The sequence below is a fragment of the Dreissena polymorpha genome, chromosome 7 (genome assembly GCF_020536995.1).
Source record: "Dreissena polymorpha isolate Duluth1 chromosome 7, UMN_Dpol_1.0, whole genome shotgun sequence".
Taxonomy (NCBI): Eukaryota; Metazoa; Mollusca; class Bivalvia; order Myida; family Dreissenidae; genus Dreissena; species Dreissena polymorpha.
The window spans coordinates 99,635,545-99,646,287 of NC_068361.1; the positions used below are offsets into that span (position 1 = coordinate 99,635,545).

The 10,743-nt window shown below is 35.5% G+C and overlaps 1 protein-coding gene across 2 annotated transcripts; it reads right to left on the reverse strand.

Annotated features, from left to right (window-relative positions):
• Positions 1–779: 779 nt before the first annotated feature.
• LOC127837963 (85/88 kDa calcium-independent phospholipase A2-like) lies at positions 780–8,493 on the reverse strand. Of its 2 annotated transcripts, XM_052365438.1 has the most exons (8): positions 8,399–8,493; positions 6,173–6,198; positions 5,724–5,877; positions 5,235–5,385; positions 4,499–4,617; positions 3,152–3,750; positions 2,677–2,862; positions 780–1,289 (listed from the first exon to the last, which is right to left on the reverse strand). In XM_052365438.1, the coding sequence occupies exons 6-8, from the start codon at positions 3,662–3,664 to the stop codon at positions 1,065–1,067; spliced, it is 924 nt and encodes a 307-aa protein (XP_052221398.1). In that variant the 5' UTR covers positions 3,665–3,750; positions 4,499–4,617; positions 5,235–5,385; positions 5,724–5,877; positions 6,173–6,198; positions 8,399–8,493; the 3' UTR covers positions 780–1,064. The 2 variants fall into 2 exon arrangements, with proteins under 2 accessions (XP_052221398.1, XP_052221399.1); XM_052365439.1 differs by lacking the exons at positions 780–1,289; positions 2,677–2,862 and having other exon boundaries at positions 3,602–3,750.
• Between the last annotated feature and the right edge of the window lie 2,250 nt (positions 8,494–10,743).

Consider the following 10,743-nt stretch of genomic DNA (forward strand, 5'->3'; position numbering starts at 1 on the left):
TTGTTGGTGCGTGAGCCTACCTGCATGACTAAGTTCAAGATTGATTATTTAAGTATGTGTTTTGAGACAAAAGTGAAATGAGATGGCATCTGTGTCCTATTGGCACATCTTGTTGGAGGGTTGCAGCTGATGGTATCATTATCACTCAAAGAAATGAACAAAAATGTTTAAAAATCGTTCGTTTTCATTAAAACTAACCCCAAGGTTAGCAAAACTTCTCTAAAGTTGGTAAAATATTTTGTAACATAAATATTTCAAATCTCAATAAATTATAATTTCACCCGTATACACGAGGCCTTTAATATTTCGTATGTTATAATATATCGTGGTTCTCCGAAAACCTTTTTTCAAATTATGCTCCTGGGGTCAAAAGCGGCCACGCAACATGGTCAATTTTCACGTTACAACTTGCTACATATGACTGCATGAGGCGGTTGGTTTTCATATCTGTCACAGGGTCCCATTGTTGTCAAACGAACAATTTAAAGATGCACTTGGAGCTTTATTTATTGGGGAGTTGGGTAACGATTTTTTTTGTTGCACTGACAGAAAGATAATAGTAAGTCCTGTGTTATTACTTATTTTATTTTTTTTGTAGGTTCATATTTTGTTTAACACATTTCGTAGTTTATTGATAAGACTATAAAATGTATTCTTAATGTCGACCGCTCCGCAGGTTTAAATTAAAAATCATGTTTTATGGATTTAGATTAAGAAAAAAATCTTTTAATGTGTATACCTCAGACAATGTTCTGATGTATATAGAGTTGAGAAATGGGTTGGAACACATTTTTTATGACTAAAACAATTGGAATCTGTATACATGAAAAGGTGATGTTTCTGAATGAAACTACTGACACAGTTTAATTCCAGAGTTAAACAGTTTGTGTGACGAAGGCAAATACATAATACGTTTTGCTGACGACATGAGACTTCCTTTCAACAAAACATACCATACAAACGAAAAGCGTCGTCCCAGATTAGCCTGTGCGGACTGCACAGGCTAATCTGGAATAACATTTTACGCACATGCATTAAGCCCAGTTTTACCAGAACGATGCTCATTAGAATCTTTTCAAGCGGGCTGCGAGTTCTTTAATCCTTTGCTGATTCTTCGGGTCCTCGATGTAGGAATGCGTGTCCTGAAGCATTCTCTCGATCCTCTTTTCATCCACACAGTCAAGAGGCACATTTTCCGAGAGGAGCGGAGAGAACCGGTAGAACGGCACATTCATTAATTTGCAAAAAGCTCTGGCACGATGCGTCGGTTGGCCGTAAGATATTGACACCTGAACATTTCACAAACAGAGGATCGATAATTGTTATATATGTATTTCAACACCTATGTTGCTCATAACATTTGATAAACGTGAAGCGTATATAGTCTTGAAATGCAATATACCCAAATTATAGAATACTGCTAAAATTATCATTATAGCCAAGTTTACATAAATAGAACCACAAATAAATAAAAAATATTGATGAGTTAAAAACGTTTCCACTAAATCATGCTTCTGTAGGTCTGTTAAGTTTTTCAGTATTTCAATAACATGTTTTCTTTGTGTATTAGTATTACAACCAATTTATATTCATTTACAAGTAACCATTTGATTATAATCCACTGCCCAATATTCTACGCTGCTGCCAACTTAAAGTCTTAAAGTCAGATCAGTTGAACAAATACCAAATACATGTATATTGCCGAAACATAATGCTATACGATAACGGTTCTGGTGACATGTCAATCATTGTCGGCATTTTTTATCGAAATTTGAAGAATAATGGAAGACATATTTTAAGACCCTTCTTATTAAGAAAATCGGAGGTCATTTTAAAATTATTATTATTATACATTGTTAAACAAGCATTCATGTTAATGCTTAGCACCAACATCTGTGAATATTTAAGTATTGTAATCGTTGTGGTGGTATCTTTCACGTGTTATTTATTGCACGCACACACTGATCACACCGGGGAGGCGTTCACATGGCGCTCAGATGTCGTCCATATCAAGGAGCAAAACGCCGCTGTGAGCGCTTTGCAGTCGCCAGCACTTGCATGACAACGCTGTGAGGTTGCCGTGTCATCACATTGAACGCTATGTCGCAAAGATCATTGTAAACAAGTTCAAAGACATATCCGCGGCTACGCGTGTGCATTTACTTTGTAGGGAGGGGCTTTCGTCAGTTGGGTTTTCAGACAGGCCAGCATTTGCCTTCTCCAACAAAAATTAAAATCATAGTTTTAATAACTTTTAAAGGATTAAAGGCAAAGAAAAACAAAAACAATTACGAAAAACAATTATTATTCTCTAACGACTGTAGGCATGAAATAGATGACGCTGGTGGATGCCTAGTGGCCCCTTTTTTCAATGCCTAGGCTCGCTTTTTTGTCATGATGTTGACGCATCGTTTTTAACTAGCATATGATGAAGCATTGGTGTGTTTTAGCAAATATGCAGATTATTTAAACGTCTCAACACCGAAAGGAACGTGATCGCATCAAGAACGCACTATGAGTGCGACGCGCATGCGCTGTTACAGTGTTTTGTTTCGTCATAAGAACGCTGCAGCGACGCTGTTAGAACGCGAATAGAACGTCGGAAGGACGATGTGCGAGTGCAATATAGTACCAATAGACGTTATTTAAATTACGGGCACTGATTATAAAACATACCTGTTCTAGGAGGCTTTTGAAAAACCTTTTTGTCTCAGTGAGCAATCTATACGTCTTTTGTGGATGGCGTATCATATCCGACAAGTCTGGCCAGTGTGGGTCTGGTGTTGATTGTTTTACGTAGTTAGAATATCCGCAACCGACAGAAACAACCACGTCCAGATAGCGGACTGGAACTTCTACAATCTGAAAATAAAAAACGTGAAAACAAAATAAAATGCAAAGCATGCAGACGTGTTTCAAGCGAATGTTCTTGCATCGGTTTAGTAATTCACAACCACTACACGAAAATCATGCAATTTTATAGCAATACATGTATGCAAGTATATAAAAGTTAACTGTGCTGCGTTAACAGTCACCATCTGCTCCTCCATTTGATTGAAATATATTTGGGGTACCTTCTTGGACCCATCTATGTAAAACCATGTGTAAATGTATATACTAAAAATAGTTGTTGTTTGCACAAAATAATCACCATTTGACTTTTGGCATCGTCAGCCTCGTCAACTTTACTATCCTCATTGTCGCCATTTTGAATTTGCGGCAATGGTGGATAATTCTTGTCACCGTTATGCATTTTCGGCAATGGTTGATAATTTTTGTCAGCTTTTTGGACGTGAGGCAATGGTGGATCATTCTTGCCACCGTTTTGCATTTTCGATAATGGTGAATCATTCCTTTCTGCATTTCGCATTTGCGGCAGTCGTGAATCGTTATTTTCAGCATTTTGCATTTGCGGCAATGATGAATAATTCCTTTCAGAATTTTGCATTTTCGGCAATGGTGAATCATTCCTTTCAGCATTTTGCGGCAATGGTGAATCATTATTTTCAGTATTTTGCATTTGCGGAAATGGTGAATCATTCCTTTCAGCATTTTGCATTTTTGGCAATGGTGAATCATTCCTTTCAGCATTTTGCATTTGCGGCAATGGTTTGATAAACTGATGGATATCTGTGAGAATGTCCAGGGTTGGATTGTTGGACATCAATCCTCCATCCAGGAACTGCTTGTACGGATGAAAGTAGGACGGAGCAGCAGACGTGCAGCGGGCAACCTCCCAGATGTAATGGTCTGGATTAAACAAAAACTCTTCGTGTAGCTTATTTATATGAGCTGCGCTCTGTGAAAAAGCGGTTAAATGCATGTGCGTAAAGTGTCATCCCAGATTAGCCTGTGCAGTCCGCACAGACTAATCAGGGGCGACGCTTTCCGCCTAAACTAGATATTTGTCAAAATGAGAGTTTCTTGAAACGAAAAAGATAATAAAAGCGGAGTGTCGTCCCTGATTAGCCTGTGCGGACTGCACAGGCATATCTTGGAAGACACTTTACGCACATGCATTAAACCCCCCTTTTCACAGAGCACGGCCCATATTCATGTTAATAAAATGGGCAAATTTGTTAATAGATATATATATATATATATATTAACGGTTAAATAATACTGTTAACTTCAACAACAAAGACGACAGCATTGGTATGTTCGTCAAAATACTTAAGTTAATTCAGTAATGAGCGTCCTCAATAAGATGTTGATCTTGTATTTTGATCTTAAATTTTCTAATCTTTTATGCGGGTCATAAAAAAACACTAAATTGGCGTTCGTAATATACAACCAACAAAGGGAGTATTTCCAATTGACCAGTTACATGTCTGTTTTAAGTTTAGTCGTATGCAACATGCTAATAAAAATGACAGAGAAAATGACAGAGAGTGAAACTAAAGGCAAACAATGTCAGCGACCTTTTTTGTTTATGTTGAACACAAGGATTTTCCTGTTTACTGAATATAAATAAAGTAAATTAATTGATGGGGATCACTTTGTGGTTCTGCGATTTGTTCACATCAATCCTCTATATCTTCGTGTATGATCATGTAGGAACGAAACATGTGAAGTTTCCACGGATCGTGATCCCCTTCTACGCTTGTTACCAGGACCCTGCAAGAAGGACATTTGACTTAATCACCACTTTTGTTCTTAATACATAACTTTAACATGTGTAACTGTGTTTGTTCAATTAAACGAGGTAATGTGATACTACAAAACAGTTTATATTTTGTAAATAGTAACCAGTCATACTTTTAGCGTTTATCTATAACTCAATATGTAGTTTCAATACTTATTTATTTGGACTGTTTAATTTACATTCATTCGTTTTCCACTGCGCTGGGAAAGTGCAACTGCTGTTTAAAATTGTAAAACGATTTCCTTTTTCGAAACGTAAATCATACGGTGTTAATTATCAACGATGCACCATTATTGTTTTAATTTCTTGTATGTGATTTGATGAGAGCGTACATCGAAGTTGTAAATAAAATGGGTTCCTGCGTGCATTGAGCGTAGTATTGTTTTCCAAAGTACACAACAGTCATTTTTCACATAATAAACAATATGTATTTAAATGATGTGAATTTTATAACATATGCTTTATAACGTTGAGTCTAGTTTATATGTGATATCACTTACAATTTGTTAATGCTTTTAAAATCAGATACTAAACGTATGGATTTCGTCTTCTTACGTGTTTAATTGCTAAAATACGCGTTAGTACGTACCTTGGGTACCTAATATCCGACATTACAGTTGCTTCCCCAAACTCCTGCTTCAAAAATGTTTCTAACGGTGCAGAATCGTACGGCCGTGAGCCGTTGTATACTTGATCTTTAAGTCGCTTGTACATCTCTTTAATGTGAGAGATTGGCTTGCCTAAAATAAGAATTCTGATCATTAGTAACAAACAGTTCAAACAATTTCTTAAGAAATAGATGAAGTATCGTGTTTGATCCGTAAATAAACAGTAAGTTCGAGTTCTAATACATTGGAAACTAGAGCAACGTTCCAGAATGACAAAGATAACTGATAGAAAATATTCATATTATTATTGATATCATCAAAATTTATTGCACGTACAATGACAATAACGTTCATGCAAGAACGTTCGAACTCGAGTCTCCGCATCTACCGATAACTGTGTTAGAATGTTTATGATTGTTGCGTAGCTTTCTGTGGGAAAAACTGAAATCATGATGCTTGTCTAATCTTACCCGTGGCAATGCCCAAAGCAATTATCCCTCCGGTACTTGTTCCGCCGATCCAGTCAAACATATCTTTGATTGGCTGACCTGCTTCCTTCTCGATCGCCTCCAAGATCTCAAGAATAATGAGTCCCCGAATACCCCCACCATCCAGGGACAATACCTTGACAGACAGCAATAGCATACATGGATACCACCAAACATAGACTGAACACTTGACAAACTCAAAGTTTGTTGATTTGATTGAACCTGTGGTACGCAAAACCACAATTACAGAGACTATTTGCAACAGATAAATACTTGCCAGGGTGTATTGGTTGTTAGTTGTCTTTTTTTCCGTTTGCACACTGGATGTTACTGTACAATATTGCAGATAACAAATTAATCTAGAACCGCAAATTTGATAATAATACATTTAACAGTATTAAATGGAAGTTGTTTCAAAAATGTTTGCTCACCCTGTCCCGAGAAGCCATTGTCCTCCCTGAAATGTGTTCAAGAATGGGTTCAAGTTGAACGTTTCTGCATGATTGAAATTATTAAGAATGTTTCTGCACTTTTGAAATGATTAAGAATATTTCTGCATTGTAGAAATAATTAATTCTGTTTCTGCATTATTGAAATAGTTAAGAATGTTCTGTATTATTGAATTAAATTAGGATGTTTCTGCAGGATAGCCCATCATATTGAAGAAAAATGAACTTGATCTGAAAACATAGTTAAATTAACGCGTAACTTTTAATAATATATAACTAGTATATAATAAACATATATACAACATATATATAAAACAAGTCTCGGTTCTTCTTGGACAATTGAATTACATTTGTAAATCAAAGTTCAAAGATTTCAATATTGTTAAGATTGTTTATTATAGTGTTACTCCTCTCGGTTAACAATTGTAATAATAAACCATTTACAGTTTAAGCCCAATTTGTCAAGTGGAGCAGCGAGTGTATTAACCACTGCGCTAATAGGGCAGCCTATGCGATTTTTCACCGAGTTCACGTTAATATACGATCTACAAATGCCATTTACAATAATTTAGTCTTGTCATTAATAGAATTCGGTTGAATAATTAAAATTGCAACGCTTTTCTTCGATAATTTAGAAAATATTAATACAGTAGACTCTCCGTAAACCGGACGGTCTCGGGACCGGCCTGATCGTCCGGTTTTCAGAGAGTTCCGGTTTACCAAGAGTTTTCATATTGCCGAAAAATACATGGTATACATTGTGTACAGAATGACATAAAAATAAAACAAACCATATACATTTACATGTACCATGTGATAACTGTACGCAGGTACTGATGATGTTAATTGCATTCTTAAAAAATGTGTTTTTAATCGATTAAAAGCAAAAACAATTCCATACCGACTTGTTTTGATTAATCCCAAAGTGAGCGTGGTGCTTTATACATGTACGTACGTGGCATTTGTCATGTAGGCGAGTGACGACACAAATAAGATTGTTGTAGATAGTAAGATACACGATTTATTATTCAATACATACATGTACCACATTTCATAAGACATACACACAAGCAAAAAACAGCGTCATAATTATTTTTTAAGATATTCATAATCTCAAAACCTACTAATTCTTGAAGTTTACGATTTCACGAAAAAGTCCAAGATCACTCTCTGCTTGAAAGCACATTTCTCCTTTACGATCTTATTTTCTGCAATGTTAAGGAGGGTGTCTGCCGTTGCCAGGAAGTCGCCATCCTTTTCATGTCCATACCGCTGCATACGGAGGGCAAAGTCCTTTATCATAGGCGATAATAAATAAATAATAAAACGATCGAGTCAATCACGTTTTGGTGTTACCGCACGTCTATTATAGACATTCACAGTTTGTTTTACATTACTTAATCGGACTCCCATAGCGCGGTAACGACTTGACACCTTTATGGTATGTTTAATCCGATTATCGATAATTGCGCGAGCAAAATGTGTGACATCGCACTCGCTGTGCTGACTAGGTATTGTTATTTTCACGCCTCGGGCATCTTGAGAATTTAGACCGTCCGGTATACTCAATGTATTTTACATTGAAAATGCCCAAATTTACGGAGATACCCGTCCGGTTTCCGGTTTTCAGAGAGTTCGGTTTATTCAACATTTTTTAACAAAGAAATAGAAGGAGAAAATACGGGACTGGCCCGACCGTCCGGAATCGGGAGAGTTCCGGTATTCAGAGAGTCCGGTATTGGCAGAGTCTACTGTACTATTAACGTTGCGCTTAGAATCGAAAGAATGAGGGCTTTGGTAGGGAATAAGTTGTTGCCTTTAGAGGCCCGAGTTTGAGTCCCCGCAAGGCGAATATATTTTTTATTACATTTTACTATTTCAATTGATAACATTTTGGTGTTAACAGCATTTAATGACATTAAAAACCACCGACAATCTGTGAACAGGCCCGTTTAATAAATATAACCGTAGTGAAAAACTTTGACCAATCAAATAATTGTTAAATGGTTATTGCTTGATCAATTAAATAAATTGGAATGACAATACACAACCTCTTTGATCACTTTTATTTGAACCTTAATAAATTGCTGTCAAAACCTTTGTTCGCTCGAGTTCCGATAAAACACCATTGCTTGAATGTTCGCCGTAACGCAGCTTTATAACTTCTACACCTAAAGCACTGATACTAAGATAATAAAAAAATCTTACCTTCCTATGATTTGAAATAATTCCGCTATAAATAAATCAATCTAATTGCCATAATTTACAGTTCAGAAACAATAGTACGGCCTGCTGAATCCACTCTATTCAAGTGATAATTAAAGGTCTCGTTTATCAGTACTTGTCTACATGTCTTTATACCGAACAAGTTCCGGTTCATTTAGTGTTTGTTAATAGGCGGATGGTCCAAAGTCGTTTTTATCATGTTGTTTCGATCATGAATACTCATGGACTGTATGTCTATTCATAGGCGCTCGATGTCAAATACAATGTTTTTTTTTATAATTTATTTAATTTTTAGTTACCCGTTGTTTATTATAATGCATACACATACTAAATTAATAAAAAAAAATCTTCCGACAAAACGTCTTCTTAAAAAAGATAGTTCGAGTATGTACATAGATATTGACAAGGTAAATCACTCGCCATTTTCTAAAGCAACGGAAGTGCGTCTATTGTCTATATTGTATCAATCAATTAACTCATATGTGGAAGTCTTTTGAAGTGGACATTCGGGAAGGGCCGATTGATAATGAACAGTTTCGAATGACCGCCATATTTGATCACTGAGTTAGCGCAGGTATGTATATTAGATTTACATACCTGGTTAGCAAGAAGAGGGATCAGAATATTCTGAATTTTTGTTCGCTGTTCGTAAAGCATCTAACATATTGTTTCACGAAAAATGTCGATAAATTGTAAATATCAAATAATTAGACTTTATAGACTTTCTTATGATTTAATTATGGCACTCGTTTGTTGTTGTTTTTGATTGTACGTGACCTATTTTTTTAGGGCTAAAGCCATGTTTTCTGCGCAATTAAGCTGTAAAAACAGGAATTTATATTGTTCCAAGAAGGAATTCATGTATATAATTAACGATAGATATACACACTTGCATTTGTAAATATGTTCTGTTTACGACGTTTTTTTTTTGTTTCGTCCTGTTTCGCCCTAATGCTTTTCGGACCAATTGACCGTCCTGTCTGAAATCAAATGACAATGGAACCAAACGGTGTGTAGTACAACTTTTAGCATTGATTATAAACACTTTTAAAAACTATTTTAAGGGTCGCAACAGGTATATTTTTTATTAGGATCACTACATGTATCAATGCCTTAAAGTAATATTTATATATATGGTTCCAAATTATACAATTATTAAGAAATATTATAAATGTAATTAATACATTAGTCTCAAAAGTCGTAGAAATGTTTTGTTCTAATAAACTCGCTACTATTATTAGCGCATATTCCAATTTACTGGGAAGTAACAGTAAAATAGTGCTTACTCAGAATAATTAAATGAATAAGTTGATCAGATCGTACTGGTCAATTGCATATATAGGTCAGTTCAGCTAAAAATATTTTTTTTTAAATGATAGCTGATTTTTTTTCTTAAGATCCACAAGAGTCAGGGCTTAAATCATTGGTCACAGGATGTATACAGATGTATATAACAATTAAATCTGAATATCGTTTTCATTTTACAGCCAAGGTCGGAGGTTTGATATCTGTGTGTAACATTGTATGATGGTCATCTACAAAGTATGTTAAACATGTCCATGGGGCGGCCCCGCCTCTGGTTTCCTTAGATGTACATACTAAAAACTTCTCTGAAACCGTAAGGCTGAGGGGTTCGGTGTTTGGCATGTATAAAGTCATGCTCCTGAGGTAAAAAATGCCCACGCTCAAGGTTCACAAGATTTATATAAACTTATAAAGAAAAAAACTTTAAAAATCTTCCTCTCTGAAACCACTAGAATCAAGGGTTTGATATTTGGTGTTAAACAACGTATGGAGGTCCTCTATCAAGTGTTTACAAATCATGCATACGGGGTTAAAAGCGGCATAGCCCCGAGAAACAAAAAGACACAACCACCCATAGATTAACTGACTAAAACTTTTTGTAGCATTGCTGATACTAAATTTACTATTGTGTTCCTACATTTAAGAGTGATATTTCGCCTTTGCTTAAATATCATTTTTAACGTTGTTGACCTTCAAATGCAGAGAAGCGTTACGATTTCAACATTTTAAAATAACATTTAATTCTTACAAGTTAAAATTATAACCAGGTAAGGCATGATAAAATATTTCATCTTGGTTAACTGTGATACTTTAAGGGATCTTTTCACGGTTTGGTAAATTGACAAAATTGAAAAAAGTTGTTTTAGATTCCCAAATTTTCGTTTTAGTTATGATATTTGTGAGGAAACAGTATTACTGAACATTTACCATAGTCCAATATAGCGATTATATGTATCTTTTGACGATTTGAAAACCTAAAAATTATAAAGCGTTGCAACGCGAAACGATTGAATAATTTGGAG

Excerpts from the sequence above, each read along its gene's own strand:
- LOC127837963 (XM_052365438.1), bottom strand. The coding sequence starts at position 3,664 with ATGTCCAACAATCCAACCCTGGACATTCTCACAGATATCCATCAGTTT. Across the intron at positions 2,863-3,151 it reads ACGATGCCAAAAGTCAAATG|ATTGTAGAAGTTCCAGTCCG; the intron begins GTGATTATTTTG and ends TTTTATTTTCAG. Across the intron at positions 1,290-2,676 it reads TCAAAAGCCTCCTAGAACAG|GTGTCAATATCTTACGGCCA; the intron begins GTATGTTTTATA and ends TGAAATGTTCAG.